At 31.5% G+C, this 27,137-nt stretch overlaps 1 protein-coding gene across 4 annotated transcripts; it reads left to right on the top strand.

The window, feature by feature from the left end:
• Positions 1 to 19,218: 19,218 nt before the first annotated feature.
• On the top strand, positions 19,219 to 27,047 carry LOC100779583 (telomere repeat-binding factor 2). 4 transcript variants are annotated; one of them, XR_414357.4, is made up of 8 exons: positions 19,219 to 19,377; positions 20,038 to 20,309; positions 20,537 to 20,748; positions 21,668 to 21,755; positions 22,397 to 22,480; positions 23,565 to 23,917; positions 24,503 to 24,905; positions 26,715 to 27,047. XR_414357.4 is itself a non-coding variant. In XM_003524646.5 (7 exons), coding segments are annotated over exons 2-7 (888 nt in total). In that variant the 5' UTR covers positions 19,219 to 19,377; positions 20,038 to 20,159; the 3' UTR covers positions 26,716 to 27,047. The 4 variants fall into 4 exon arrangements, 1 of the variants encoding a protein (XP_003524694.1); XR_003267057.2 differs by having other exon boundaries at positions 23,571 to 24,905; XR_003267055.2 differs by having other exon boundaries at positions 23,565 to 24,905.
• The last annotated feature ends 90 nt before the right edge of the window (positions 27,048 to 27,137 follow it).

Genomic DNA, 27,137 nt, shown 5'->3' with positions numbered 1-27,137 from the left:
CCCTGTGGGGCACTTTTATAAACTTTTTTCTCAAATGGGTCATTTGTAAACAATTTCTTTCAAGGGGTTGTTTTGCACGTAAATCACATGCAAGTCCCAAGCAAATCGCTAGTCAAACTGGCGAGTTCGTGGCAGGAGAGGCACAGCCTACATGCAGGCTACATGTGCAGGCTACGTGCTGCAGCAGGGCACAGGCTTGGCGCAGAGGGAAGAACTCGTCATTGGTGTAGACGAGATGCAGCTTTGGATCAGGGAAGAACTCGTCATTTTGACTGGCGAGTTGAGGTTCAAAATTTTTTTTATAAAACGCGAGATATGTGGCTCCCATATGCATGCTTTCTTCTTCTGCTTGTATCTTCCTCACTGCATTCCTTTCTTCTCATATTGCTGCTTCCATTGCATTGTTTCTTCTCTTGGTATTACGTGTTCTTGTAAGTATTATGTTAACTGAAAATTTTAAATTTTGTTGTGTTATATATATGTTAAGTTAAGTTTAATTTATATTTCAGTTTTAATTGAGAAATTTTTTACGTATTCTAGGTGAAGTTTTGAATCTTATTTGTGTTGTCCTACACTACACTGTGTGGTTGCTATTCTTCATACGTGCTTTGGATTGCTATTCTTAATGCACGCTTCGGGTAAGTTAATTTTTTTTAATGTTGTTTGCCCTATATTTTTCTGTTATATATACATGTGTTAAAATAATTTCAGTTGACATATTAATATTATTTAGGTTAGGTTAGGTTTATGTTAGGTTAGTTTTAGTTGATTTATAAATATTATTTTAAGAATATTAGTTAGGTTAGTATACATATGTTAAGTTAGTATTAATTGTGATTTCGTTTAGTTTTTGATAAATATTATTTTGTTTAGATTTTATAAATTAGTATGGTATTATTTGTTTTATATATGTGTAGATGTTGATTAGTATACAAATGTTACATTTGTTTAGTTTAGGTGATAATTTCAAATTTTAAGTAGTACCTTAAAATAAGAAAATGATTTGTGTTATATGTGTATTTTATAATTTTAGTTGGTATCTAAATATTTGTGTTATACGGTACATTAGTTGTAGTTAATTTGTTAATATGAATTTGTTGAAGTTTTTTAAATTGGTATGTTAGTATTATTTGGTTTAGATTTTTTAGATTTGTATGGTATTGAATATGTTATATATATGATATGTTAAATTTAGTTAGAATGTTAATATTATTTAGTTTAGTTAATTTTTTTATTGGAATATATGATACGTTGTTAATTATATATATTTAAATTTTTGTTTTAATAGTATTTTTTGGATTTATTTTAATTTATTTGTGTAATATATGTAATTTAATTTAAATTTTATTAATCGAAAAAAAAAATTGGTAATATATTTAAATTTTTGTATGTATTTAAATTTTTTAATTTTTTTATTTGTATAGAATTTTAGTTAGTATTTTATGTTTTTTATGTAATATAATTTATAATTTTGTTAGAATATTAATATTATTTAGTTTACTTATTTTTTTTATTGGAATATATGATACTTTGTTAATTATATATATATATATATATATATATATATATATATATATTGTTTAAATTTTTTTTTCCATAGTATTTTTTGTATCTATTTTAATTTATTTGTGCAATATATGTAATTTAATTTAAAATTAATTAATTGGAAATAAATTTGGTAATTTATTTAAATTTCTGTATGTATTTAAATTTTTAATTTTGTTATTTGTATAGAATTTTAGTTAGTATTTTATGTTTCTTATGTAATATAATTTATAATTTTGTTAGAATGTTAATATTATTTAGTTTACTTATTTTTAATTTTTATTCGAATATATGATACTTTGTTAATTATATGTATTGTTTAAATTTTTGTTTCCATAGTATTTTTTGGATTTATTTTAATTTATTTGTGCAATATATGTAATTTAATTTTTTAATTTTATTAATCAGAAAAAAATTGGTAATTTATTTAAATTGATGTATTTATTTAAATTTATGTATGTATTTAAATTTTTAAATTTGTTATTTGTATAGTATTTTAGTTAGTATTTTATGTTTTTATGTTTTTTATGTAATTTAATTTATAATTTTGTTATTTGTATAGTATTTTGTCGTTCAAATTGATGTATTTTGTTATTTATTGAGATTTTACTTAATATGTTGTAAGTGAAATTAATTTTTTTTATGTTAAATTTTTGTTGTCAATTTTTTGGATTATATTTTATTGCAAAGTATCAATGGCATCTTCATCATCATCTTCATCAAGTATACAAATTAAGTTTGGTCCAATAGATGGAGACGTTTTATGGATGCAACCTAAACATGTTTCAGAACATGTTTGGAATGGGGAACCAGACAGAAAACTACATATCAGACGAGCTGTCCCCATTTATCAAGGACAAGAAGAAATACCAGAGGAAATTATTCCTCTGCTTCGCCAATCTGGATTTTATTGGATAATGAAGATGGGTACTTGAAAATTAATTCTTCATTAATTACAGCCTTGATTGAAAGATGGAGGTCCGAGACACACACCTTTCACTTGAGATGCGAAAGGCTACGATTACTCTTCAAGATGTGTCAGTCTTGTTAGGTCTTCGTATGAGGGGCACCATTAATTGGTCAGACTAATCTTGATTGGGCTGAATTGTGTGAAGAATTATTGGGAGTCAGACCACAAGAAGGTGAACTTCAAGGCAGTGTGGTCAAATTAAGTTGGTTGGCTCACCATTTTTCAGAAATAAATATCCATGACGGTAACGTAGAACAATTACAAAGGTTTACCCGTGCATGGATCCTCAGATTCATAGGAGGTGTTCTATTTGTTAACAAAAGCAACAGTAAAGTTTCCCTAAGGTACCTCCAATTTTTACGGGACTTTGAGCAGTGCAGTACGTATGCATGGGGACCTACTGTGCTTGCTTATTTATACAAAGAGATGTGCAGCACCACCGATTACAAAATAAAATCAATCGGAGGTATGTGCATCTTAATCCAAATGTGGGCATGGGAACGCTGCATGACTTTGGCTCCAAAGAGAACTCCTCCTATAATAGAAAACAAACCACTGGGACACAAGTTAGTTGTTTCAAAAAAAAATTCATTTGAAAATAATCAATAATGTAACGCGTCGGCACTAATTATTTCATATTTTTTTTGTAGGTGACTGCGACGTGGAAACCAACATATTGGCAATGATGATCTAATAGTTTTCCATCGCAAATTGGATATCATGAAACGGCATGAGGTAAAAAATCATTATGTATTCGTTAAATAATAAATAAAATGTCATGGTTTAAGATAAATTAACAATTGTGTTATTGTATGCAGTTTCTGTGGGAGCCTTACACAGCAACCGTTATGTCGATGTTGCCTCCCATTTGTTTGGTTGGCAGTGCGGCATGGTGCGCAGTGGTGCCACTCATTTGTTTCCATGTTGTAAAGTGGCACCAACCGGATAGAGTGTTATGACAATTTGGAATGCAACAACCTATTCCGGAGTCTCCTTCGCAACCACAGAATATCCATGGGCTAATGCTGAAAGGCAAACAAGATGAAAATTGGTTCCAGCTGTTGGCCCCATTTATCAGTCAGTGGAATAATCGAGCTGAGTTTAGGGTCGACGTTTATCCTCGACAGGAGGGCCTATTGAGTTTTAACTCAGATTACATGGTCTGGTATAGGCGGAAAAAAAAAATGTTTGTCGACCCAAACAATGCAAACACAACTACATTGGTATTTATTTCTTTTTAATTATTTAACTTCAATTTATTTTTTAAAGCATCGACATTAATTTGCTTACCCTAATAATTGCTGGGTGAAGTTGTGGAGACATTGCAGTATATGGTGTCACCACAAGGGCGAAACACATGGACAGTTGATGATCTCGTGCCATATGTGGAAAAGTTAGCGATTTTATCCAAGAGCAAGAGAGGATCACTGAGCCTGTGGCACATGGTCCAGTATCAGAGCGTCGATTTCCCCACAACAGTTTCACATGCTTCAGTCAAGTGTTGAAACTCGAGGTTTTGACAGACGAAGGGAGATTGTTCAAGCGGAAGATTTTTCCCAACAAATGGAGCAGCGTGGCCATGGAATGTATTACACGCCACCAACATTTTCTCAGTATCCTTCGCAGATGTATCAGTATCCTTTCGAAGGTCATGACACTGATATGTCTGCAAGCGAACATTCGTTTGGTGGTATTGCAAAAACACATCCTCATTTTTCATGGTCGACCATGACCCCTTCGCAGCAACATGATGCCCCAATGGCAACACCTAATGCCCCATTAGGTCCGCAATGGGATGTACCCGAAGCAATACCTAATATGGGTGACTTATTAGGTGTTGATTTGCGTCACGAGTTTCTGCAGAGGCTGAGCAACAAGGGCGGAGACAGCGCGTAAGAAGAAATCCAGATCGTCAAGCCCGAAGGTGGGATCGACCATGTGGCACATCCTCACGCCATCACGGACACCATAATGACTGATTTTGATGTCTCTATTTAAAATTTGTGTTGTATCTTTGTAATTTTAATTTCAGACTTAATTTATGGTATCTCATAGTACTTGTTATGTAATTTGTTATGGAATTTCGTTTTCAATGACTATTTGTTATGGAATGACCATCGCAGACACCATAATGACTATTTTTATGTCGCGCATCAAACTAGAATAATAAATAAAGTCGTAAAGAAAAATTAAAGTAGACAAATGAAAATAAGTAATGGTACTAACTAACGACAAACACCATTTTCAACTTCTAAATGAAAAATTAAAGTAGGTTTAGGGTTTAGGAGTTATGGGTTAGAGTTATGAGTTAGGTTAGGTTTATGAGTTATGGGTTAGGTTATGAATTAGGTTTAGGGTTTATGAGTTAGGTTTATGACTTAGGGTTTATGAGTTAGGTTTAGGGTTATGTTAGGGTTATGGTTAGGGTTTTTATTAGGTTTAGGTTTATGAGTTAGTTTTGTACTTAGGGTTTATGAGTTAGGTTTAGGGGTTATGTTTAGGTTAGTTAGGTTAGGGTTATGGTTAGGTTATGAGTTATTAGTTAGGTTTAGGGTTTATTTTTTTTTTTTGAGTTAGGTTTAGTTATGGTTGTTTATGAGTTAGGTTTAGGGGTATAGTAGGGTTAGGGTTATGAGTTAGGGTTTAGGGTTTAGTTAGGTGTTAGGGTTTAGGTGAGTTAGGGTTTAGGGTTTAGTTGTTAGGTTTAGGGTTTTGGTTGGTTTTAGGGTTTAGGGTTTTAGTTGGTTAGGGTTTAGGTTAGTGGTTTATTAGTTTAGGGTTTTAGTGGTTTAGGGTTGAGGTTAGGTGGGTTTTAGGTTTAGGGTTAGTGTGAGGGTTTAGGGTTAGTGGGTTAGTTTGGGATTTAGGGTTTAGGGTGTAGGTTTAGTTGGTTTAGGTGTTGGTGGTTAGGGTTAGGGGGGGGGTGGGGTTGGGTTAGTGTTTAGGGTTGGGTTATGGTTTAGTGGTTTATGTTTATGGTTTTAACTAACGAATTCATTGAACCCCACAAATAAGTCATGTACAAAAGGCAAAATGTTTTTAACTACCGAATTCATTGAACCCCAGAAATTCAATACATTGAACAGGACGTAAACAAATACAAGTCACTCGACTAACATACATAAATCAACGATTTGACAACTCCCACGCTCAGATTGCATTGGACAGCGACGCCTGTTATGCCCTTCGGCTCCACATCTACTACATTTTGGTCGGTGCTCAGATGGTTCGACCCAATCCATCTCATTTCTTATCTTTGTTGATTTTGGCCGACCTTTCGCACGAATTGTAGTTGGGTCAGGGATAAGTGTCCATGCGTCATCAGAAGGAGGAATAGCTGCTTCATTCCCAAGAGGCCACCATTGTGCGGAGTAAGCTTTTAAGATGTTCTCGTTTGTATAAACAACATCTATATATTGGTAGTAGTTCATGCTCACGTAACCACAAGCTGCAATAATGTGTAAACATGGATAGTGAAGCGCAGAATACCTTCCGCATTGACTATGACGACCATTCAAGTTTACTGCCCACTTTTGTCCGCCACGTTGCGTTATAGGGTTGAAGCTCTCCTCTACTTCAAACCTTGTGGAGTGGATATCATACACGCGAACGATGTGCGTACAAGCTTGTTCTTGATTTTTCCTCAGTTCTTTAACAAGCTTTGAACAATATACTTGGCATTCATTTAACTGTCTTTGGGCTTGGTGGCCACTCTCAATAAAGTACTTTCGACACCTACTGTACGTTGATTTCACCAATGCTGTTATGGGAATGTTGCGACAATCCTTTAAAACCTTATTGATACATTCTGAAAGGTTCGTTGTCATGTGGTCATATCGAAGTGGCAAGAAAGAAGTGGCAAAATGTCAAGAAGTGGCAAGAAAGAATGTGGAGAGAGCATTTGGTGTGCTCAAATCTCATTTCGTAATTATATGTGATTCATCGTGTAATTGGCATATTGGTACCATGTAGAACACAATCTTGGTATGCATTATATTATATAACATGATTGTTGAAGGAACGAGATACATACAATGGTAACGTTGATGTTGATTACGATCATATTGACGAAGAGATTCCAAATATTGATGTATCTCGTGGTGCTTATCTCGATTTTGTTGCATACCTTCAAACAAGACATTATATGCATACAAGAGGAGTTCATCAACAACTTCAACCAGACTTGGTGGAGCATATTTGGAAACATTTTGATCACAATAATGATGAAATTTAATTTTTGTTGCTAAATGTTGATGTTTGTATTTTTTTTCCGATCAATTTTATGTATTATCAAAATTTTAAATTATATTGATAAATAAATATTTTAAATATTAATAAATTTTGTATTTTCATTATAAAATTTTTTGAAATTAAAAAAAATACATTTAATTATTTTTTATTATTTTAAAATAATTTATAAATAAATATTAGAAAATAGGTCTCTTATGGGGTCTACGAAAAATAGTTCAAGATCTCAAAATGAGATTCACTATTGAAGTAAAAAGTTCAAGAGATCTTAAAGAGTGATATGACATTGCGAATCCACCAAAAAGGTGGTTAAGAACCCAAAATGATATCTCCAATTGGAGATGTCCTAGGACCCGCCATGCTAATGATGCGAGAGCTGACATTGTGATTGACACCTTTAGAGAAAAACACTTGAGTCTTGTCACAACTAACTTTGGTGCCATCAGCTGTAGCGAAAACATTTAAACACTCCAAGATAACTCTCATCTGTTGGTAGAAACCTTTCACCAAAAAAGAGGAGGTCGTCAGCAAAGAATTAGTGAGAAATGTTAAGTCCTATAAAGGCAAGCTTAATGGGCTTCCAAACTTCCCCATTCACCTTCAACCGAATAAGTTGTGACAACCTCTTCACATAAAGCATAGAGATACAAAGATGGAGGATCTCATTGACGAAGTATCCTCTCTGGTTTGAAACCCTTTGTTTTATCACCATTCACCAACACTTTGAAGGAAACAAAAGATAGACATTGGAATATTAAATTGAGGAATGAATAGTTGGTGCAACACATGGAATGGCAAACTTCTTAGGCAAGGATAACATTTTCCCTCCCTTGCCTCTCCGTAATAAAACTGGCTCGATAATGGGATATAAGACCATCCATATTGTGCTTGATCTGGGAAGCAATGATCTTAGTAATCACTTTGTAGATGACATTACACAAACTTATCAGTTTATACTGTCTGATAGAGAAAGGGGTGTCCATTTTCAATACTAACAAAATATGAGTTTTGTTAATATTGGCAATGGGTAAAGGGTCATTAAAGGCTTCTAGAACCTTCCAGCAGACCAAGGCACCGACAATCTCCCATTGGTATTGGAAGAATAAAGCAACTTTAAGGGAGCTTAAGGGGGTCAATACTAAACAAAGCAACCTTGCACTCGTAATCTATGGGGTCGGACTGGACAAAGCCAATATCATTCACAATCAACTTAGGAATGATCCCCCTCCACTACCACTTTGGGTTGCCCCCATCTTTAAACAGATTCCGAAAATAATTCCCTACATTTGTCTTAAATAAATTCTTGATGGAGAATTTTCTTATACTTTTTCCACAAATCCCTCCTAAGCTTCACAAGGCCCAACGAATGTCTGTCTTCAAGCCTCCTATCCACACCTTCCATCCTTGCCAACAAACGCTTTTTAGTATGAAAAAATTCCCAAAAGATTGGTTGTTCCAAGATGAGGCCTTGCCCTTGAAGGAAGAAACAACCTCATCCCAACAAAGGCGCCCTCCCAAGCATCTCTGACAATATCATTGAAGGAGTTATCAACTAGCCAGTTAGTCATGAACTTGAAATCCCTCTTACCATAATAAATGTGATGATGCTTTAAAGAGACCAACACAAGTTTGTGATCTAATTTGAAAAGAGAAAGATGAGTAACTTATATCAACTTTATTCACTACCTAAGGAATCATCTTTTCTAACTCAAGTATGTATCTGCACACAAAAATAAGTATGCTTTTGTTAGATAAATAAATGTCCAATCAAATAAAGAAAATTAATCGAGAGAAAAGATGGAAAATAAGATTTATGAAATTCCCCACCTAAGAAATCCTTTTTCCCTACTCATATATGTATTTACACAGAAGAAAAAATAAATAAATATGCTATTGTGAGATAAAAAAAGATGTAGTTTTAGATAAGAAATTGGAGGCAAAAGATGATGAAATTTATAGAGAGAGGAGGATAAATGGGAGAAACTAACTTGAAGTGAGTGGTGGCCTCGCAGGGCAGATTTGTTGATAGTATGAATAAACCAAAATTTGTATTGCCTAAACCATTCTAATCAAGAGGTAACAAAATGGATTAAGCGAGATATGCATTTGGCAAAGGGTAAAACAATCTTAAGCAAAAGTGGAGACAAAAAACAACTAACACAAATCGTATTTCCTTTATTTAATTGTATAGATAAACATCTAAGTCTATTTGGTTCGTGGAGCATTCACTCTCCCTTACATTCTCTCTCATTTGAATAATCTTCTCTCATGAAGTGACAAACTTCACTCTTTAGGCATGCATCTCACCACATGGTTAGAGAGAGAGAGAGAGAGAGAGAGAGAGAGAAAGAGATTCTTTTTTCTCAAAATTCAAATATGCTCCTAACAAATTGAACAATTTTACTTAACATCTTATCTCTTCCAATCTATCATTTTCAATATCTTCATTTGATTTTTTTTTTCAAAAAGAAATTATCAATAATTAAAAATAACAATATTTCACAATAACTTTTTGACTAAATTGCAATTTTGGTCTTCTTATAATTTCAAATCTATAATTTTTGTCCTCCTATTTCTAAATTAAGACATTTTGGTCCCCCTATTTTTTAAAATAAGTAATTTTGATTCTTTTGTCATAATCATCATTTGATCATCCAAAGTTAAACATTAACTTTAATGTGACATATTAGTGCTTGCGTGAGGTTGTTGGCATAACACTTATGTGGTAGGGGTTAAATAAAGTGGAAAAAAAAATCTTAGTAAAAGTTGAACTCATAACTTCTTATTCAAAGAAATTAAAGATAAAGTAATAAACCACTAAAACACTTACTTTTTTTAATTAGTTTTATAAATATTATTTTACATGTATCATTAGTCAAGAGTTACTATTTTTTTAAAAATTATAAAAATTTATAAATTAAAAAAATATTTAATATATAACTCTCATTTAATTTATTTCATATCATTTTATATATTTTATTTTGAATACTTTACATATTTTTATTTTAATTTTACCAATTTATAATTAAATTTCATAAATTAATATATACATTATTTTCATTAATTATTTTTTAAAATTTATTTTAATATGCAGATTACTTTTGCTCTAATTTTACAAATCAATATAATTGCATTAATTAACATGGAAGTTAGAATAATTAAGTAAATTTATTTTAATATTTAATTATTTTTATTATAATTATATAAATTAATGAAATTTTGATATTTAATTTTTTATGATACTTACATCTTAATATTTCCATTTTAACTACAAAAAATTATCTAGTAAATCAGTTTTTTAATACCTATTGTAAAAATCAAGAAAACTACATAAATTAATATGTAAATTATTTTATGTAATTTATATAATTTTTGTGCATTTATTTTTATATATAAATAGTAAAAAAAAATTATTTTAATCATAAAAAGTAATTAATTTTTATTTTATATTATTTAAATATTATTTTGTATTTAAGTAATATGTATAAATTATATAAAGTAATTTTTTAAAATAATCTATATATTAGTTTATGTATTTTTTTTAAAAAATTATAATAAAGTAAGAATAATTTTTTTATAATTTATATTAACTTAAATTTTATAATAAATAATAAATATTAAATATTTTATTTCAAATTAATTTTTATAATTAAAAAAATAATGATAACTCTTGACTAATGATACATGTAAAATAGTTTTTATAAATTAACTAAATAAAGCAAGTGTCTCAAGAGTTTATTGTTTTGACTAGAGGGGACCAAAATCGCATATTTGAAAACCAAAATTGCAATTAGCCTAATTTTTTTGTCATAATTATAAAATATAATTTATATGCTAGAAAAATTTACAATTTTTTAATTATTAATAATTTATGTATTTTAAAATATTTTTATTATAAATTAAAAAATTATTTGTATTAACAAACATTTTTATGTGTAGCACATGATAAATACTAGTATAATTAAAGGCATAAAAGCATATACCATATGCATGTTAGGAGAGTGAAGCTCACCAATTTGTGAGAAGAAAGTGTTCAAATAAAAGTAAATGCGGAGGAGAATTAATGTCATCGAGTGGATAGACTTGGATGTTTATATATATATATATATATATATATATATATATATATATATATATATATATATATATATATATATATAAAGGAGTGTAAAAAAATATGTTGTCATCTAACCATAGGTTATTTAATAATAATTACTTTAAAAATCATATTTATGGTTGATTTATGGTGACTTTGACAATTGCACTCCGATACTTAGTCGGTACTCACACCTGACACTTTTTGGACTTGGGTGCATTGGGATGGGATGGAAGGTCATACATGGTGTAAGAGGGATTAAAATCTAAATTTGTAATAAGCTCTATTTGTATTTTTTGGAACAACTACTTTTGGACACACCTCCGTTAATAATATTTTGTTCCTTTAAAAAATGATTGGCTGACAATATTTAAATTGAAAATGTGGCAATTTTTTTATATAATGACATGTAACACACATTCAATTGCCATATTTATTCCCTCGTTTATTATATTAAAACAAAATACCACATTTAATTTTAAATTCGAGCCCTTTGAAATGTGCAACCTACTTTAGATGGTTAATTAAAGTAACAAATCTAAACACTTGACAAGGAAATCAATAGTTGATATTAGGTGAACATAGATAACAAATAATAAATATGGTGAAATATCAATCATTGATTTTCTCGTCAACAACCAAAGTTACTTGCCAATATTATTTTAGAAAAGTCAAATCATTTATTTTTACTAAAAAGATAAAGATACCACCCGCTCTTCACTCTCAATGAAGATTTGTTTATGATAAGCATGGTTTAGAGGAAGGCCTAAGCAGGTATGATCAATCTCATTGGCTTATGATATACTTAGTATTCTAAATTCATTGTAAATTTATTCTTATATGTGGTATTTGATCTATCTTATATATATTAACTAGTAGTCTCAAGTTCAAATCCTAAGTATGTAACCATGTTAAATACTCGAAGGCTACAGTGATCCTATTTGCCTTGAACAAGATTGTTTCATGTAGAACATATTTGTGGTCTCTGTAAAATAGAGACAACACGATGAATGTTATGAATCCTAATTCTAACCTATGATATTATCATTTTCGGTATTTGATTTAAAACTTTATGATACATATTATTAATAATAAATCATAACATGTATAAAATTATGGTATTTGCCAAGAGAGGATAGATAAACAAATTTTTACTTTTTATCAAGTTTATGTACAAAATTTTCATTCAATGAAATCAAATTGTTCAATGTCATCATTGGGTTTTATGTATTTTTGCACTTGAAAATATAAATTCAAATTTGATGAACTTGATCATCGTATTCAACATAAAATTGGAGATTTTTTAACCCCAAGAAATTTAGATGAGAAAAATGTATTTTGATCCCTATATTTTTGCAAATTTGTTTTCGGTGCTTGAATTTTCAAATTAGTGAAATTTGTCCTCTATCTATAAAAAAAATATATTGTCTCTAGTCCCTCCTCTCTAACTTAATTAGCGATCAATTACAATATAAATTCAAATTTGATGACTTTAATCATCGTATTCAATATAAAATTGGAGATTATTTAACCCAAGGAAACAATTATAATATAAATTTAGATGAGAAAAATGTATTTTGATCCCTATATTTTAGTAAACTTTGTTTTGATGCTTGAATTTTCAAATCTGTGAAATTTGTCCTCCATTTATAAAAAAAGGTTGACTTTGGTTCCTCCTATCTAACTCAATTAGGAATCATGTTGATGTGGTAAATAGAATAAGACTTGTTGTGATATAAAATCTTCATAACAACTTTTAGCATCACAAAATAAAGGACTCTATGCATAGAGGACGAAACTCGGTGCATCACAAGGGGCAAAGATACAAAAGGGAAATTCTCATGCATGTGTGAAACCTAGATCTATACTATTCTTTTGTGAAACCTATACATCAAACAAATTTTTTGTTATTCTATTCTTAAATTCCCTTCGGTTTAAGTTATGCTTAAGATTGAATCACAATGTTGCAAGGGTTAGCAATTGAAAATGCCAATATGCGTTCATAATCAAAGTTGTGGAGCAAATAAAATTTCAAATAGAGAGCAAAAGCCATGTCATGCTCAATGACATGGAGGTCAAGCTTAAAGCCATCAACCTCATATACTTCACATCTACCCACTATCAAAATATTGTCTAACTTTATCCCTAAGACCATAAAAACACCCACAAATCCAAATGGTAACCTTAGACAAATTCACCTCTTTCTCCTTCATTCAAACCCATGATAACACCAATGATAGTGACAAAGAAGATAAATAACCTTTTTTAGGTCTTAAAAGTCAATTCCAAAATTCGATCTCAGTTAAGTTGAGAGATGAAGCTAAAACTCTTCAAGGGCATTTTGGTAGGGGATAAATTTTTTGTACATGAGAATTATGATTCTTAGGATTCATGATTTATGGGAATAGTTAAAATACATTTGATTAGTCATAATAAATTTTCTGAGAATTATAGATTCTCATGTTTTATTACATTATAACTTTCCTGGGTATATGTTGTTTTTTATACAAATATAAATATACCCCATATTAAAATAACTTCATTAAATATGTTTTATACTCAAATTTTATTACAAATATGACACCTAATTTAATTACAAGATTTAATATATATATATATATATATATATATATATATATATATATATATATATATATTATATATATATATTGTGAATGTATGAATACATGATTTTGATGATGCCAAAGAAGAATCAAACAAGGTTGCTTCAAAGGATAAGCATTGCTTCAAGATTAATACAAGGTTGCTTCAACAAACAAAGTCTTGCTTCAAGATTAACTCAAGATCAAGCCTTGCCTCAAAACAAAGTGTTTCCAAGACATCCAAGGCTTGTAATTTCCAGGTAATGTTAAAAAGGGTTTTGAATTTGAATTTTGAACCTGTAATCGATTACCAGATGTTTGTAATCGATTACCAGCAACGAACTCTTGAAATTCAAATTCAAAAGTCATGACCCTTCAAAATATAATTGTGTAATCGATTACCAGAAACCTTAATCGATTACCAGTGAAAAATTTCAGAAAAAGCTTTTTGAAAAGACACATCTCTTCAAACCATTTTGAAAAGGCACGAAGGGCCTATATATATGTGTGTCTGATTCAAAAAGCAAGAGAGATATTCCAAGAGAACTTCATTGCCAAATGCTCTCTCAACAACTCTTGGGCAAACACTTGCAAATCTATTAAGAGTTCATCCAGAACTTCAATTGTAATATCCTTCTCTTAAAGAGAGAATTCTTCTTTTTCTTCTATTCGAAGAGATTGATTAAGGACGAGGTCTCTTAAGTTGTAAGGATTCCTGAACACAAGGGAAATGGTTCCTTGTGTGTTCGACTTTGTAAAAGGATTTTTACAAAGAGAGTGAAAATCTCAAGTGGGTTACTTAGGACTGGATGTAGGCACGAGAAGTGGCCGAACCAGTATAAATCGAGTTTGCATTTCTCTCTTCCCTTATCTCATTTATTTTATTGCAGTCAATTTGTCTTGCATGTTTAAAGAATATTATTAAATTGATTGTTCTTCTTCTTCTGCATTCTGAGCCTCATTCAGAAGGGGGTTAAAAGTTTGTTGTGGGAAATTAATTCACCCCTTCTTAAGATAACTGAGATCATTTGTCCAACATATATATACATACATATATATATATATAATATAATATATTATAATAATATATATATATATATATATTCTGCAAAAGAAAATCTAAAAAACTAATTTCAAAATGATTTTTTTACAAATATTAATTATTTGATTTAATGATGAGGTTGCTTTACTTGGTTGAAATATTATTCTGACTTACTATCAGATAAGAACTTACATCTTGTTAGGAGCATATTTGATTTTTTTTAAGATACAACATATATATTTGAAATTGATTTTGTTTTTTAGTTACAAATTGTTAAACTATCCAATTTGTTTGAAAAATAGATAACTTATTTTATATATATATATATATATATATATATATATATATATATATATATATATATATATATATTTAAAACTTTCCCCTAGTCAGGAAAGTTGGATTACCAACCCTCTCGTGAGAATGTTTTTGCGGGAAGTGAGATGAAAATGATTTCTAGGAAACATAATTCTAGGGAAATATTTTTTCTTAAAATATATATCAAACATAGAAAACCAAGTTTCCTAAATCATGATTCTCGGGAAAGTAAAAACTTCTCCCTACCAAACATTCAATCGTGGCATGTGAGCGATGAAATTTTGCACCAAGCAAAGACCATAATGCTCTTGTGGCTAAGTTCCAAAAATATTTGTTCAATAATGCACTACATTTGGGAGAAAAAGTAAAATAGATAGAAGAGAGAGAAATGGAGAAAAGTAGAAAGGAACATATGCGAAGAAAGGGGGAAAGAGAAAAGAAAAAGGAAAAGGGAAGCAAAAAAGGAAGGAGAAAAGAATAGAATCAAGGAAGAAGAAAAAATGGTGAGACTATCAAGAGTTCAATAACACGTGCGATGACAATAATGATTGTTCTTTTTTCTAATTCTTCCTCTTTTTCATTATGTTTTTCTTTATTTTTAAATTGATTATTATTTTTCTTTTGCTAATCTCTTGTCTCTTGTTGACTTTATCTTCTTTATTATATTTATTTTGCCTAAGAGTTGACCATGACTTGGTGAGGGTAGGGTTGATAGGTTTAATGTTTGGTTTGGCCATGGCACACGATCACATTATGGTGGTAAAAAAAACTGGTAGTAAATGTCAAGTTTAAACAATCTATGAATGCAAGTTATAAGGGTTTTAAATCATCCAAAATCATATTATAAATTGCCACAAAATCACACTTTGTTTGCCACATCAACATGGTCATTAGCCACGTTAGAGGGGAGGATTCATTGTCACTAATTTCTTATAGATATAGGACTAATTTCATCGATTTGATATTACAGAAACCAAAAGCATATTTTTTTCCAATTTTGATTTATTTTACAAATCTTTTTTTCTTACTCAAAATTTAAATATCTGGATAACATATGTTTTAAATTCCTTATTTTTTTTTGTCAAAATTGTTTTTAGTCCATATACTATAAAATTCATGATTGTGATCCTTGTATGTTTTATGATATTTCAATCTCAAGTCCACTACATTGTTAGGATGACTACATCTGAGGTATTTTTCACTTTAGTGTTGGTTTGAGCCTCACAATTTTGTCCTTAATTGGCACCTCAATGGGTTAAGGGAGGATGATATTTATAAACTATTCTTTGCTTCAATTCCTAAGCAAGGTGAGACTGTTTTGGTATAGTGGAACAATAGCCTTCAGTCAAGGCTAAGGGGTTAGAGATCCTACTATCCCTTGTGTGTGTCTTAGGCCCTCCTTTTAGTGTTAATGTTCTGACCTCAAGTCCATTGGCATCATTAAGGTCAGCATATCCAAGGTATTATTTGTTGTGGTGCTCAGTGGCTCTATCATGATTTCCTCCTTGTTAAAAGGTGTCTTGCTAGGTTAAGGACAAGGATTTTTATAAACTACCCTTAGCCTTGATTTCTAATAGATGCAAGACTATTTTGACGAATCAAAACAAGTTCTTTGGGTCGCTTGCTAACCGAGTGCCCTCTAAGTTGTAGACTCGATGACCAACCAACTTGTATTATGCGCATGTGAGGCGCCAATATAGTATCATTCATGGCTGAAAACATGTGTTGTTGTTGTAACCACTTAGCTTGATCCCATGAAGATTACAAAAGACAAACATATCGTGATACATAACCATCCAAGAATACAAGGAACAAACTTACCACGAAGGTAGGCATAAAGACCTAATGAGTAGACTTGGGAAGAGGATATCATACTCTCAAATGCTTTGGGTAGGCAACCTCTAACCTTAGATGATGAAGCTTATATCGAAACATTCACATTGGCGCTAAAAGGAAGCTTAGGCCACCTTGCCTTGTAGACTTGACTAGGGGTCTTGTTCCAATGTGTCGAAAGCCCCACATAACATGTAACACCCTAATGAATAACACCAGAATAAGGAAGATTTGGAGGTTGTGAAGGTATGAGACTATACAATTAAGAGTGACTTAAAGGAATTAATTAGTACTACATATACCAACAAGATGCATCTATTTTTTGATAGCTTATCACATAAGAACTTCATAATTAAGCGTGTTTGGCTTGGAGTAGTTATGGGTTGGGTGATCTTCTGGGAAGTTTCCTAGAAATTGTGAGTAAGGATAAAACACGTTGAAAAGTCTTGTGTTGGTATGTAAAAACAATCATTGATCCTAAAAGTAGGTGAAGCAAATTGTTGAGGTCTCAAAAATGACTACCAATGAAGGATTTTGATCAGTGGAGGTTCTGACCACCAAAGAAGTTGAGTGAAGTGTCATCGTATGAAGTGTCGTAGAAAGTGAGTCGTCAAAACGCCAATAATTAGTGACGTTACAACTTTGGAATCAAGGCCAAATATAATTTATAAACACTCTCTTTCCTTGACCTATAAAGGTGCCTTTTCGAGACAAAAGCGAAACCACTAAGTACCAAAGTGGACAATACTTTTGATGTAGTGATCCTAACAATGTCAGTAGACTTAGGTTAGAACACATTAATTTTTTCCTTCTTTATAAAACTTAGAATACTCGGTGAGGGATAAAATTCAAAAGTTATAAATAAAATATAAGGACCACAATCATTGGTTTCAAAACCATTTTTTTTTACAAAATTAAGGAACCTAAAATACATTCCACCTTAAATATTTCAATAACGAAATTCAAATTTTTAGGAGAAGAAAAACAATAAAAATAAGAAACAAAATAGTACTTTATAGTTTTTCATTTACATGAAAAATTATGTTTTTTCTTAATTATATAAAATGTTTTTATTGTTTCTCAAATTATGTATGATGTTGTTTTATTTCAATAGTTACAATAGAATATCAAATGATTAGTTGCATGTAATTCAACAATATGGTGTGGATGAAAAAAAAAACTATTTTAGATATGCAAGAGGTAGCCTCTCATTGTCTATCTTCGTTCTTCGAATTACTAACTTCTATATTTTTTTAAGTCGAGTATTTCTCGATCGAATGCTAATGACTAATTCCTCAGACACTGAGATCCATTTAAGGAGTTGACCTCTCTAAGTAGATGTCTTTCCATATGTATGAATCAAAGATCGAACTCCTAATCACATGCTTAAGAAATAATGTTATTTACCAACTATATTACACTATGTTGGTTGATTAACTTCATTATAATCATTCACTCTAGAGGTTTTTATAGCCAAAAGCCAAATAAAAAAAACATTTGATTAAACAAAAAATCATTTTTTAAATTGATTAAACTAAAAATCATAAAAAATAAAATATATATTATTAATCATATCTAATTTTTAAAATTGAACCTATACATCCAAAAATAGATATCTAAACCATTTTTCATTCTCCTTTAAGGTGTTATTTAAAGCACTTTGAGAATAAAAAAACATGCATTTCAAATTTTAAGGGACAAAAGAACCATTGTAAAATTAAAGGAACGAAAATGAGACAAAATATTTTAAAGAGACTAAAATCAAATTTTAATAAGTTTAGAAAGACACAAAATATATTTTATCCTAGTTTAAAAGATATGGTGCATTTGAAAATGTTTCATAAAAAAAAAATTAATTTTAAATATTTAATTGACTTTATTAAAATGTTGAATTTAATAATTAGATGGATAAAATTTAATGTTTATAAAAATTATTAACAGGGTGGTTCCATGTTTATCTAAATATAACATGTACTTTAAAACAAAATACTTTTAAATTAATAAAAATAAATTATCCAAACTATTATGATTTAATTTGAATTATTTTTCTCTTTTCAAAATATGAAACTACTTATTAAATTATGATAATTATTTTTTTATCTGTAAAAATAAAAAATAATATCAAAATATTTACAATACTTATGTATCATATTCAACAAATTAAGTTAAATCTTCATAATTATTTTTTTAGCATCAATTTTTTAATGTTAAACAATACTTTAATTCTTAAAATAATAGTTTTATCAAATAGATCAAATTTATAAAACCTTCGACCTCAACTAAGATATCCTGGACACCTATTTTTTATATAATGTAAAAAAATAATTAATACTTTATCAACTAATTTTAACTTAGTGCATTTTGAGTAGGATTGTTTTATAAAAAATAATCACACAATTTTTTTTATTAAATCCATATTTTATATATAAAAAAGTAACCTTCTTAATCGTCTACCCTTCCCATGAATTCAGAGGACAATTTAGAAAGTGTAAAATATTTATATTTATATTTGTATTTTTCTTACTAAATGACCTGTTTTAATCAGAAACATAAATAAAGAGACACTTTTTATTCTATTTTATATTTTGCCTCGGTTGAATAGAACTCGTTTCATATGTCTCTCATTCTTCTCTGGTTTTTGGCAAAATTTTTCGGATTTATTCAATTTCTCTCTGTGTAAATACTTCAACTTTTCCAATTCTCACCTTCGCATGTTGATTCGGTACACCTCTTTCCACCGATTCTGTTTTTTCATTCTCTCCCTTTCTCTTTATTTTTTTATATTATTTTTTCTCTCTCAAAGAAAGTTGTAATTTTTGACATTCATCAAACGTGTAGTGAGTCATTTCTCTTCCCAGTTGAATGCATGTGGTTCTAGTTTGTGTTACTGTCGCTGTTGTGATTTTTATTTTTACTCAAAATATTGTTACTTTGTCCGTGTGAGCGGAAAAGCCATTCCTTTTCGTTGTCATTTAGTTCAACGTGAATTTCATTTGATTGATTTAATGGAATTTGAAGCTGGAACATTGAAATCCTCGGATTTTGCTATTTTACGTAACGCATAATGCTTAATTATTCTGTGTTGTGTCCAAAATTGCAACTTTCTTTCATGAGGCCTAATAGCACAGGCATGCCAATAGTACATTGCAAACATGTTTCTATTTGCTTCTTGCAATGCTATAATACCCTTTGCCACCTATGTATTTGAACATGTGGATATTAGGGATGAGATTGAAGTGAATATGGGAGTTGAGGTCAATATTTGGGATTTGTGGGAGGAGTTTTATTTATTTCATTGATTTGTTGTTTTATTTTTCAACCTTGAAAATCACATGTTGACAAGCGATTTTTTTCCTTGTTGGTGTCGTTTGTTGGTCAACAGTAGTCAGATTTTTTCTTGTTCAAAGATGCACTAGTAGAAGAGGGAATTACCCTGTTTCCAAGCTTTCCTCTAGAGTAGAAGCAATTAGTAGAGTGTCATAAAAAGCTGTAGGCTTTCCTTCAATGGGTGCTCCTAAGCAGAAATGGACTGCGGAAGAAGAAGCGGCGCTGAAAGCTGGAGTACTCAAACATGGGGCAGGAAAATGGCGCACCATACTTACAGATCCTGAGTTCAGTGCCATCTTGCGTATGCGTTCGAATGTGGATCTCAAGGTATGTCTTCTCAACTGCCTAGCATGTTGTGGAAAATGTTGCAGAAAGGAAGTTTTATTATTCTGTTCTTTTGGGTTGGGAATGTTACAATTGCACTAGCCAAATGATCATCTGCGTATTGCATCATAAAATCAGTATATATTGCTACTGTACTTTGCTTCAATCAAATTTCCCGAGTTATGGCTTACCTTGGCTTGACTAGTATATATGCTTTGAACTGTGAACAGGATAAATGGAGGAATATAAATGTGACAGCGATATGGGGATCCCGGCAGAAGGCAAAGCTTGCTCTTAAAAGGAACCTACCAGCCCCCAAAATTGATAATAACCATATGGCCTTGAGTACCATAGTTCGAAATGATGAAGTTCTTGATACTAAGCCCATAGCAGTTTCTGGTGGACCATTGCAATCCCCCAATTTGAAAGAACAAATATCAAGGTTACAGAAGATCAAGTTAAACATATCTGCCATTTATTATCTAGAGAAAAGAAATTAGCTTAATGACTATGATGCTTGATTTGTTTAATTTTGTTCTTGAATAGTATCTGGAGATTGTAAACTTGTAGATGTTACATCCCTTACAAGTATTTAGTTCCAAGATTGCATAAAGCTGTGTGCTGTCATCCAATTTTTATGATTGAACAAATCACTAGACTAATTTGCATTCACATGTTATTTCTGAGGTTTGTTTCTGCTCTTAGCATGGCAAACACATATGAAAAAGATGGTTTTGTTACCTTTCTGGATTGAAGAAAGAGAAAAAGGAATAGAAAGATCAAAGACCATATTAGCTATGCTATGGGTCTCTGTTTTTTATTTTTTGGGGGAAATATTATATTGTTAGATAATTATTTGTTTATTTGCAATTCTTTTTCACTTCTATTATTTGAATATCAGAAAATTGACACTATATGTGACACCATATACAAATATCTCTATCTCTTTTTATCTTTTTTTGTATACACGATCTAAAAAATAAACCTCAGAATCAAAGGGTATTACTTTTTGTTGTCCATTTTGATGTTCACTAAACATTTTCCAATTTCTATCCTCATATGCTTCCTATAGGAAAATACTATAAATTATTAGCAATGTTTTTGTACTTTGACTCTTTGCTAAAGGAATTCATACTTAGGTACATTTATCTTAATGTTGTCATATTCCAGTGTGTATTAATTCCAAATTAAAAATTCATTTGATTTATACATAGGCACTACTTTCAAGTTGCAATGGCAAATAGTTGATAAACAGTTTTCATGTTTGATGTCACTTCTGATAGCATTTTGTCTTGTTCTGAATGTTGAAATTATGCAGCAATATATATACTTTTGACTTATGAAAGTAGTAATGTTGGCAGGTTGGTGGATAATCATATATTAGAGGCCATTGTCAATATGAAGGAGCAGAAGGGTTCTGACAAGGTTGCCATTGCTTCTTTCATAGAGGTATTTGTACTTCACTTCACAAATGATTGTAAGATCTAAACACCCAAGAAGCATATGATCATCAAAATTTTAGTGCTATTATAGATTACTTTAATTCTTGCCTTTGTGTGCCTCTTCCTTCCCCCTCCTGAATGAATTGGTTTTAATTTTGACTTAATAAATAAATGTTATTTTCCCCTATAGTAACAAATGATTTAACATAATTATGTACCAGCCGCCTTTGTGGTTGATCTGACAGCATCAGAAATCTTTGAAACTAATTGAAAATATTTCTCTCCTAGGTCCATAAAGTGCTATTTTTTTTTGTTAATTGCTAGTAAGTTCAACTAGCTATGATCATGTTACGTACATGGTAAAACTTATTACAGAAGTGACAACTTTTCATTTTATTTATTTAATTTTTAATGAACCTATTGTATGTGCTTTAACCTGGTGAGTATAAACCTGTATTTTTTTTTCTCTCTACAACAATGGTTGAAAAAAAATCTATGCTGTATGCTGGATATCTTGGCTTTGAATATGACCTGTGATTTAGCTTTGGAACGTTGGTGAATAGTCCGTACAGCTAATAATACCAGTATAATGATGGTTTACATGTCTTCAGAACTGCAAGTAATTCTGAAACTTTTCATGTGTTTTAGGAAAAATATCGGTCACCACCTAATCTCAGTAAATTGCTGTCAACCAAACTGAAGCATATGGTGGCAAGTGGCAAAATAGTCAAGGTAGTTTTTCTATCAGTTAATGCTGTAGCAAAGCACACTAAGCTCTGCCTATAAACCTGTGTAATAGACATAGTCAATCTGGTTTGAAGGCCATATTGAAGTTTTTCATGTATGACAGTGACAAATATTTGATATTACTGGAAGTCATTAAAAGAAAATGATTGACAATGAGATTAATTGGTTATATCATGTTAAGACTGAACAATTGGAATAGGAAACTGAATAGTATCTTGATAGGTTCTCTCAAAACCGAGTATACACAAGAGTGAAATCTGAAAACAGTGATGGAATGGAGCTAAGCTCCTTACAATGGTGAAAACAGAAATAAAAGGAGATAGGAAAACCCCCTAATAACCTTGAGACTGGGATACTGCTCAGCTCACCCTGGCATCAACCACTCAAGTGATTCTTGCATAACCTCCTGTTATTTCCCTCCTAATATTAATTCCTCCTCAGACTCCCTTCCCTTCTCCTTGCTTGCCATCTGTCCATTCAGTACAGCTCTCTCTTTCCCTTTTCCAAATTCCACCTCAGCATTTTCCTTTCCTTTTCTCCTATATACTTGTAGAATGGGCCTAGCATATCATTATAGATATAAATAGATAACTAGATATATATTTTCTTGTGGCAATTGCAATGTGCATATATGGGCATTTCTTTAGTGAAAGAGAATTCTATTTGAGTTGATAAATTGCCCCATACAGTAAACCGATATTTGTGACATGCTCATTTAGCAAGTAATTAAATTCAATATATAATAAGTTGATCCTGTACATATTGTTAGGACTATGAGGAAGGGGGAGTTAGTTACTACGGTTAGAATATTGATTAGTTAGTTAAGGGGTTAGTTGGTTAGTTAGAGGGGTTTATCATATATAAATAGGGGAAGAAGGATAGGAGAGAGGGGGATCTTATCATTTGTAGATTGAGCATTAGCTCTTTGTGAAAGGAGAAATCCTTTGTGAAGGGGAAACCCTTGGAGGAGAGTTTTCTCTCCCATTTTCTGTTCTTCTCATCATATTCAATAAAATTCTTTCTTTTCTTTGCCATTTCAATTCTTGGTTCCTAACATATCTCTTGGTAGGAAAAGCATAAGTACAGAATTGCGCCAAGTTCAACTGTCTCTGAGAAAAGAAGATGCTCTTCATTGGTACTTTTGGAAGAGAAGCCCAAAGATCCTTCAGAAGTACATAAGAATGATGATGTCAACATCCTTTCAAAATCCCAAATTGATGCAGAGATTTCGAAAGTGAAGGGCTTGACAGCTCAAGAGGCAGCTGCTGCAGCTGCAAAAGCAGTTGCAGAGGCAGAGGCTGCAATTGCACAGGCTGAGGCAGCAGCTAGGGAGGCTGAGGCTGCAGAAGCTGAGGCTGAGGCTGCTCAAGTGTTTGCAAAAGCAGCAATGAAGGCGCTAAAATGCAAAATGCTTCATATTTGGTAGTTTCCTCACCAAGAAATCTATATTGATTCCTGTAGATGAGAATATGAGATGGTCATAACTTGATCTAAATTTTATTTTCATGTTTAGAATGCTTATCACATCATAATTATTCCAATAGTATGCTGGTTCTCTGCACTTTTCAGTCTGTCACTCCTTTAGTATCTTCACATCCATATTATTTTGCCTTTTGTTCTTGGTTAATTGATTAGAGGCTGATCTGTATGTGGTTAGACTTTTCTTCAAGTGGGTAATTTGCTCAAAACATCTTATAGCCCAATTTTTTACCAAACTGATCATGAATTCGTGACAGTGTCTATTATGGCATTTGACTTCTATTGGTATTTACTTGTTTGTTTTGTTTAAGACACATGCCTTTTTGCTGTTGATTATGAGTATCATGAATTTGAGTAATTTTTATCATTTTTGAGAATTTTTATGTATATAGTATACATTATATAGAAAATTTCACAATATTGGCTTTCTTGCTATCCACTATGGCATTTTTTTGGGGCTGGCCACTATGTGCCACTATCCGGGATTTAAAATATTGGTAATGACTCAACAACAAACTCAACTTGTAGACTACTCTCCCTGTGAAATTGAGGACTTGTATTAAAAGCTCAATTTCATGTAAGGTGACATCCATAGAGACATAGACATGACGACTTTGAAGGTGATAACACTTATACCCCTTTTTGTTTGAGGGATAATCAATAAGAATACATTCGATAGCTTGTGGATCTAACTTTCCACGGTGGTGACTGTGAGAGTGAACCAAGGAAACACATCCAAAGACTTGAGTTGGGAGACTAGACATGATAGGAGGGGAGGAAAAGAATGATAACATGTGTTGTAATGGGCTAATACCACTCAAGACACAAGGTTACTTGTTCATCAGATACGTAGCAGTCAAGACAGCTACACTCCCGAATAAGTTTTGGGAACAAGCATCTGGAAAAGTAGAGCTCCAGCAATTTCTAGAAGGTGAAGTTTTTTCATTTTGCAACCCCATTTGAGAAATTTGGAAAAAAAATTATTCACATACATAGTGTTAGTGCCATTATCAGACTGCAATCTTTTTGATAGACTTTCCAAATTGATTTTGAGAAATCTCAGATTTATTTTTTATGAGAAATATCCATGTGACATAAGTACAATCATTAATAAACAACACAAACCACTTAGGCACATGTATAGTAGATGTATTAATTGGTCCCCACACATCAGAATGAACAAGATTAAAAGGTTTTAGACTTCTATTATTACTAAGAAAAAATGTTGCACGGTGGTGTTTTGTGAATTGACAAATGTCTCAATGATAAGAGTAAAAAAAGATTTGACTGACTCTTTTGTAAACAAGTAAGGAAATAAAGACTTACGAACACTAAAAGATGAATGTCCAAGATGCCTATGTTGAAGCCAAACCTGGGTAATTGCCCAAGTTTCTTAGTTTGCCTGGTGACAGGAAGGCAACACCTTCAGTCTCCGTATGTTGTATATAATATGATAGACCCTACTCCTTAGCAATGAAAAACACAACTGGATATGAACCTAGCAAGGTTCGGTTATTGGGACCCAAGGACTAGCAGGAGGAACTTTTATCTTCCTCCATGATGGAAAAAGGGCATTGTTGGTGTCCTGTTCAAAGAGGAGAAATTAGAGCTTTCAAATAGTCCCTAAGTGGGACAAGGTTAGGGAAAGTTGACCACTGGGCCTGAAAGTGGGGCTAATTGGCAACGATGTGAGAGTAGTGCTACAAGGAGGAGATTGGATGTGCAGCTTTGAGAATGGTTTGATCTAGAGACAACGCTTCTCTGATGTGGTTGCCGGCCTATGTGGTGGCGGTGGAGACGAGGAAAATTTTAAAATTATGTGATGATTCAATACAGACTCTAATCCATATTAAGGCAAAGATGGAAACTATTAATAGGCTAAACCTATTAAGTGAAAGATGGAAACTATGAATAGGTTAAACCTATTTAGTGAAAGATGGAAAATACAAAAATTCTATACTAATAATTACAAATAAAATCTGAATCTGAATATTTATAAAGATATTCTATCATAAATTAGTGCCTATTTACAACAGCACCCCCCTATAAATGCAAAGGCATGCTAGCTTGCAACAACAAAGTATGAGCAATTTCATTAAGATGACAATTTTTCTTAGCCACTCCCATTTCGTTGAGGTATGTAAGGGTATTTTGATTCATGTAAGATACCCTGAGAAAGACATAAATGATGAGAAGTTTTTTGGAAATTATTCCATTGCATTATCACTTCTCAAGATCATAATTGACTTACCAATTTGATTTTGAATTTCAACATGGAATGACTTGAAGGATTTAACCCTAGTTTGGACTTTCCAAATAGGTTTATCAAGGTGGAATGAAACTCTATTCATTGAATGGAATCAAAATTAACCTAACAGTCATAAAAACACCCCAGAAGGACTCAGAAGTAACTTTCTCCATTACGTTTTCTTGCAACCAAGAGTCCATCTCTTGTGAAAGGAGCCTAGGTCTGTTAGTTAATGTGGTTAAAAAGATTTTTCTAAGCTTTAATTAGTGTTGTGCATTATTGTGATGTCTGTAAAGTAGTTTCTGTTATATCTGTCAGTTTAGTTTTAAACCCATAATCATTTCCCCATTATTCTGATACATATATAGAAGGAATTTCTGTTAGTTCTTAATTCTTTCTAAGCATTAATTTGCTCGTTTATTCTAATGCTACATGGTAATTTCTATTAGTTTTTTTAGTTAGCCCTGTTTAATATTTGTGAATTCTTCACAGATGGTGTGGACTTACACATGCTCATCATCAGCAGAGTTGGCTTGAGATGATAGTTCTGCTGCTGTGCTTCCTGCCAGTTTTTTTCGTAACTGTACATAATTTTCGGCTTGTAAATCTGGAATATGCAGGATGATTCATGAAATATTCTGTCAGGAATCAATAACAGCTTTTTTTTTTCAATTCATTTTTATTTTAACCTTTTCTTATAAAGGAAGACAATGAGGGGAAAGCTACAAAGCAGTAACGGAAGAGTGGAAATAGCGATGTTTTTTTGTAATGGAATAATTGACATCCGCGTAGAGTAAATGAAGGAAACAATTTTTAGTGTTCAAATAGCAATATGGATTGTCATTGACATGCAGATCATATATTCAAGGATGCTTGTTCTAAGACATCACTATATTACTTTTTTTTATTATTATT

The sequence above is a fragment of the Glycine max genome, chromosome 5 (genome assembly GCF_000004515.6).
Source record: "Glycine max cultivar Williams 82 chromosome 5, Glycine_max_v4.0, whole genome shotgun sequence".
NCBI lineage: Eukaryota > Viridiplantae > Streptophyta > Magnoliopsida > Fabales > Fabaceae > Glycine > Glycine max.
The sequence above is the reverse complement of the archived record's forward strand: the minus strand, read 5'-3'. Positions and strand labels throughout refer to the sequence as shown.

Bases quoted from the DNA above. Each gene is read 5' to 3' on its own strand.
- LOC100779583 (XM_003524646.5), top strand. From the start codon at position 20,160: ATGGGTGCTCCTAAGCAGAAATGGACTGCGGAAGAAGAAGCGGCGCTG. The intron at 20,310-20,536 runs GTATGTCTTCTC...AACTGTGAACAG, and splicing joins GTTCGAATGTGGATCTCAAG to GATAAATGGAGGAATATAAA. The intron at 20,749-21,667 runs GTTACAGAAGAT...TAATGTTGGCAG, and splicing joins TTGAAAGAACAAATATCAAG to GTTGGTGGATAATCATATAT.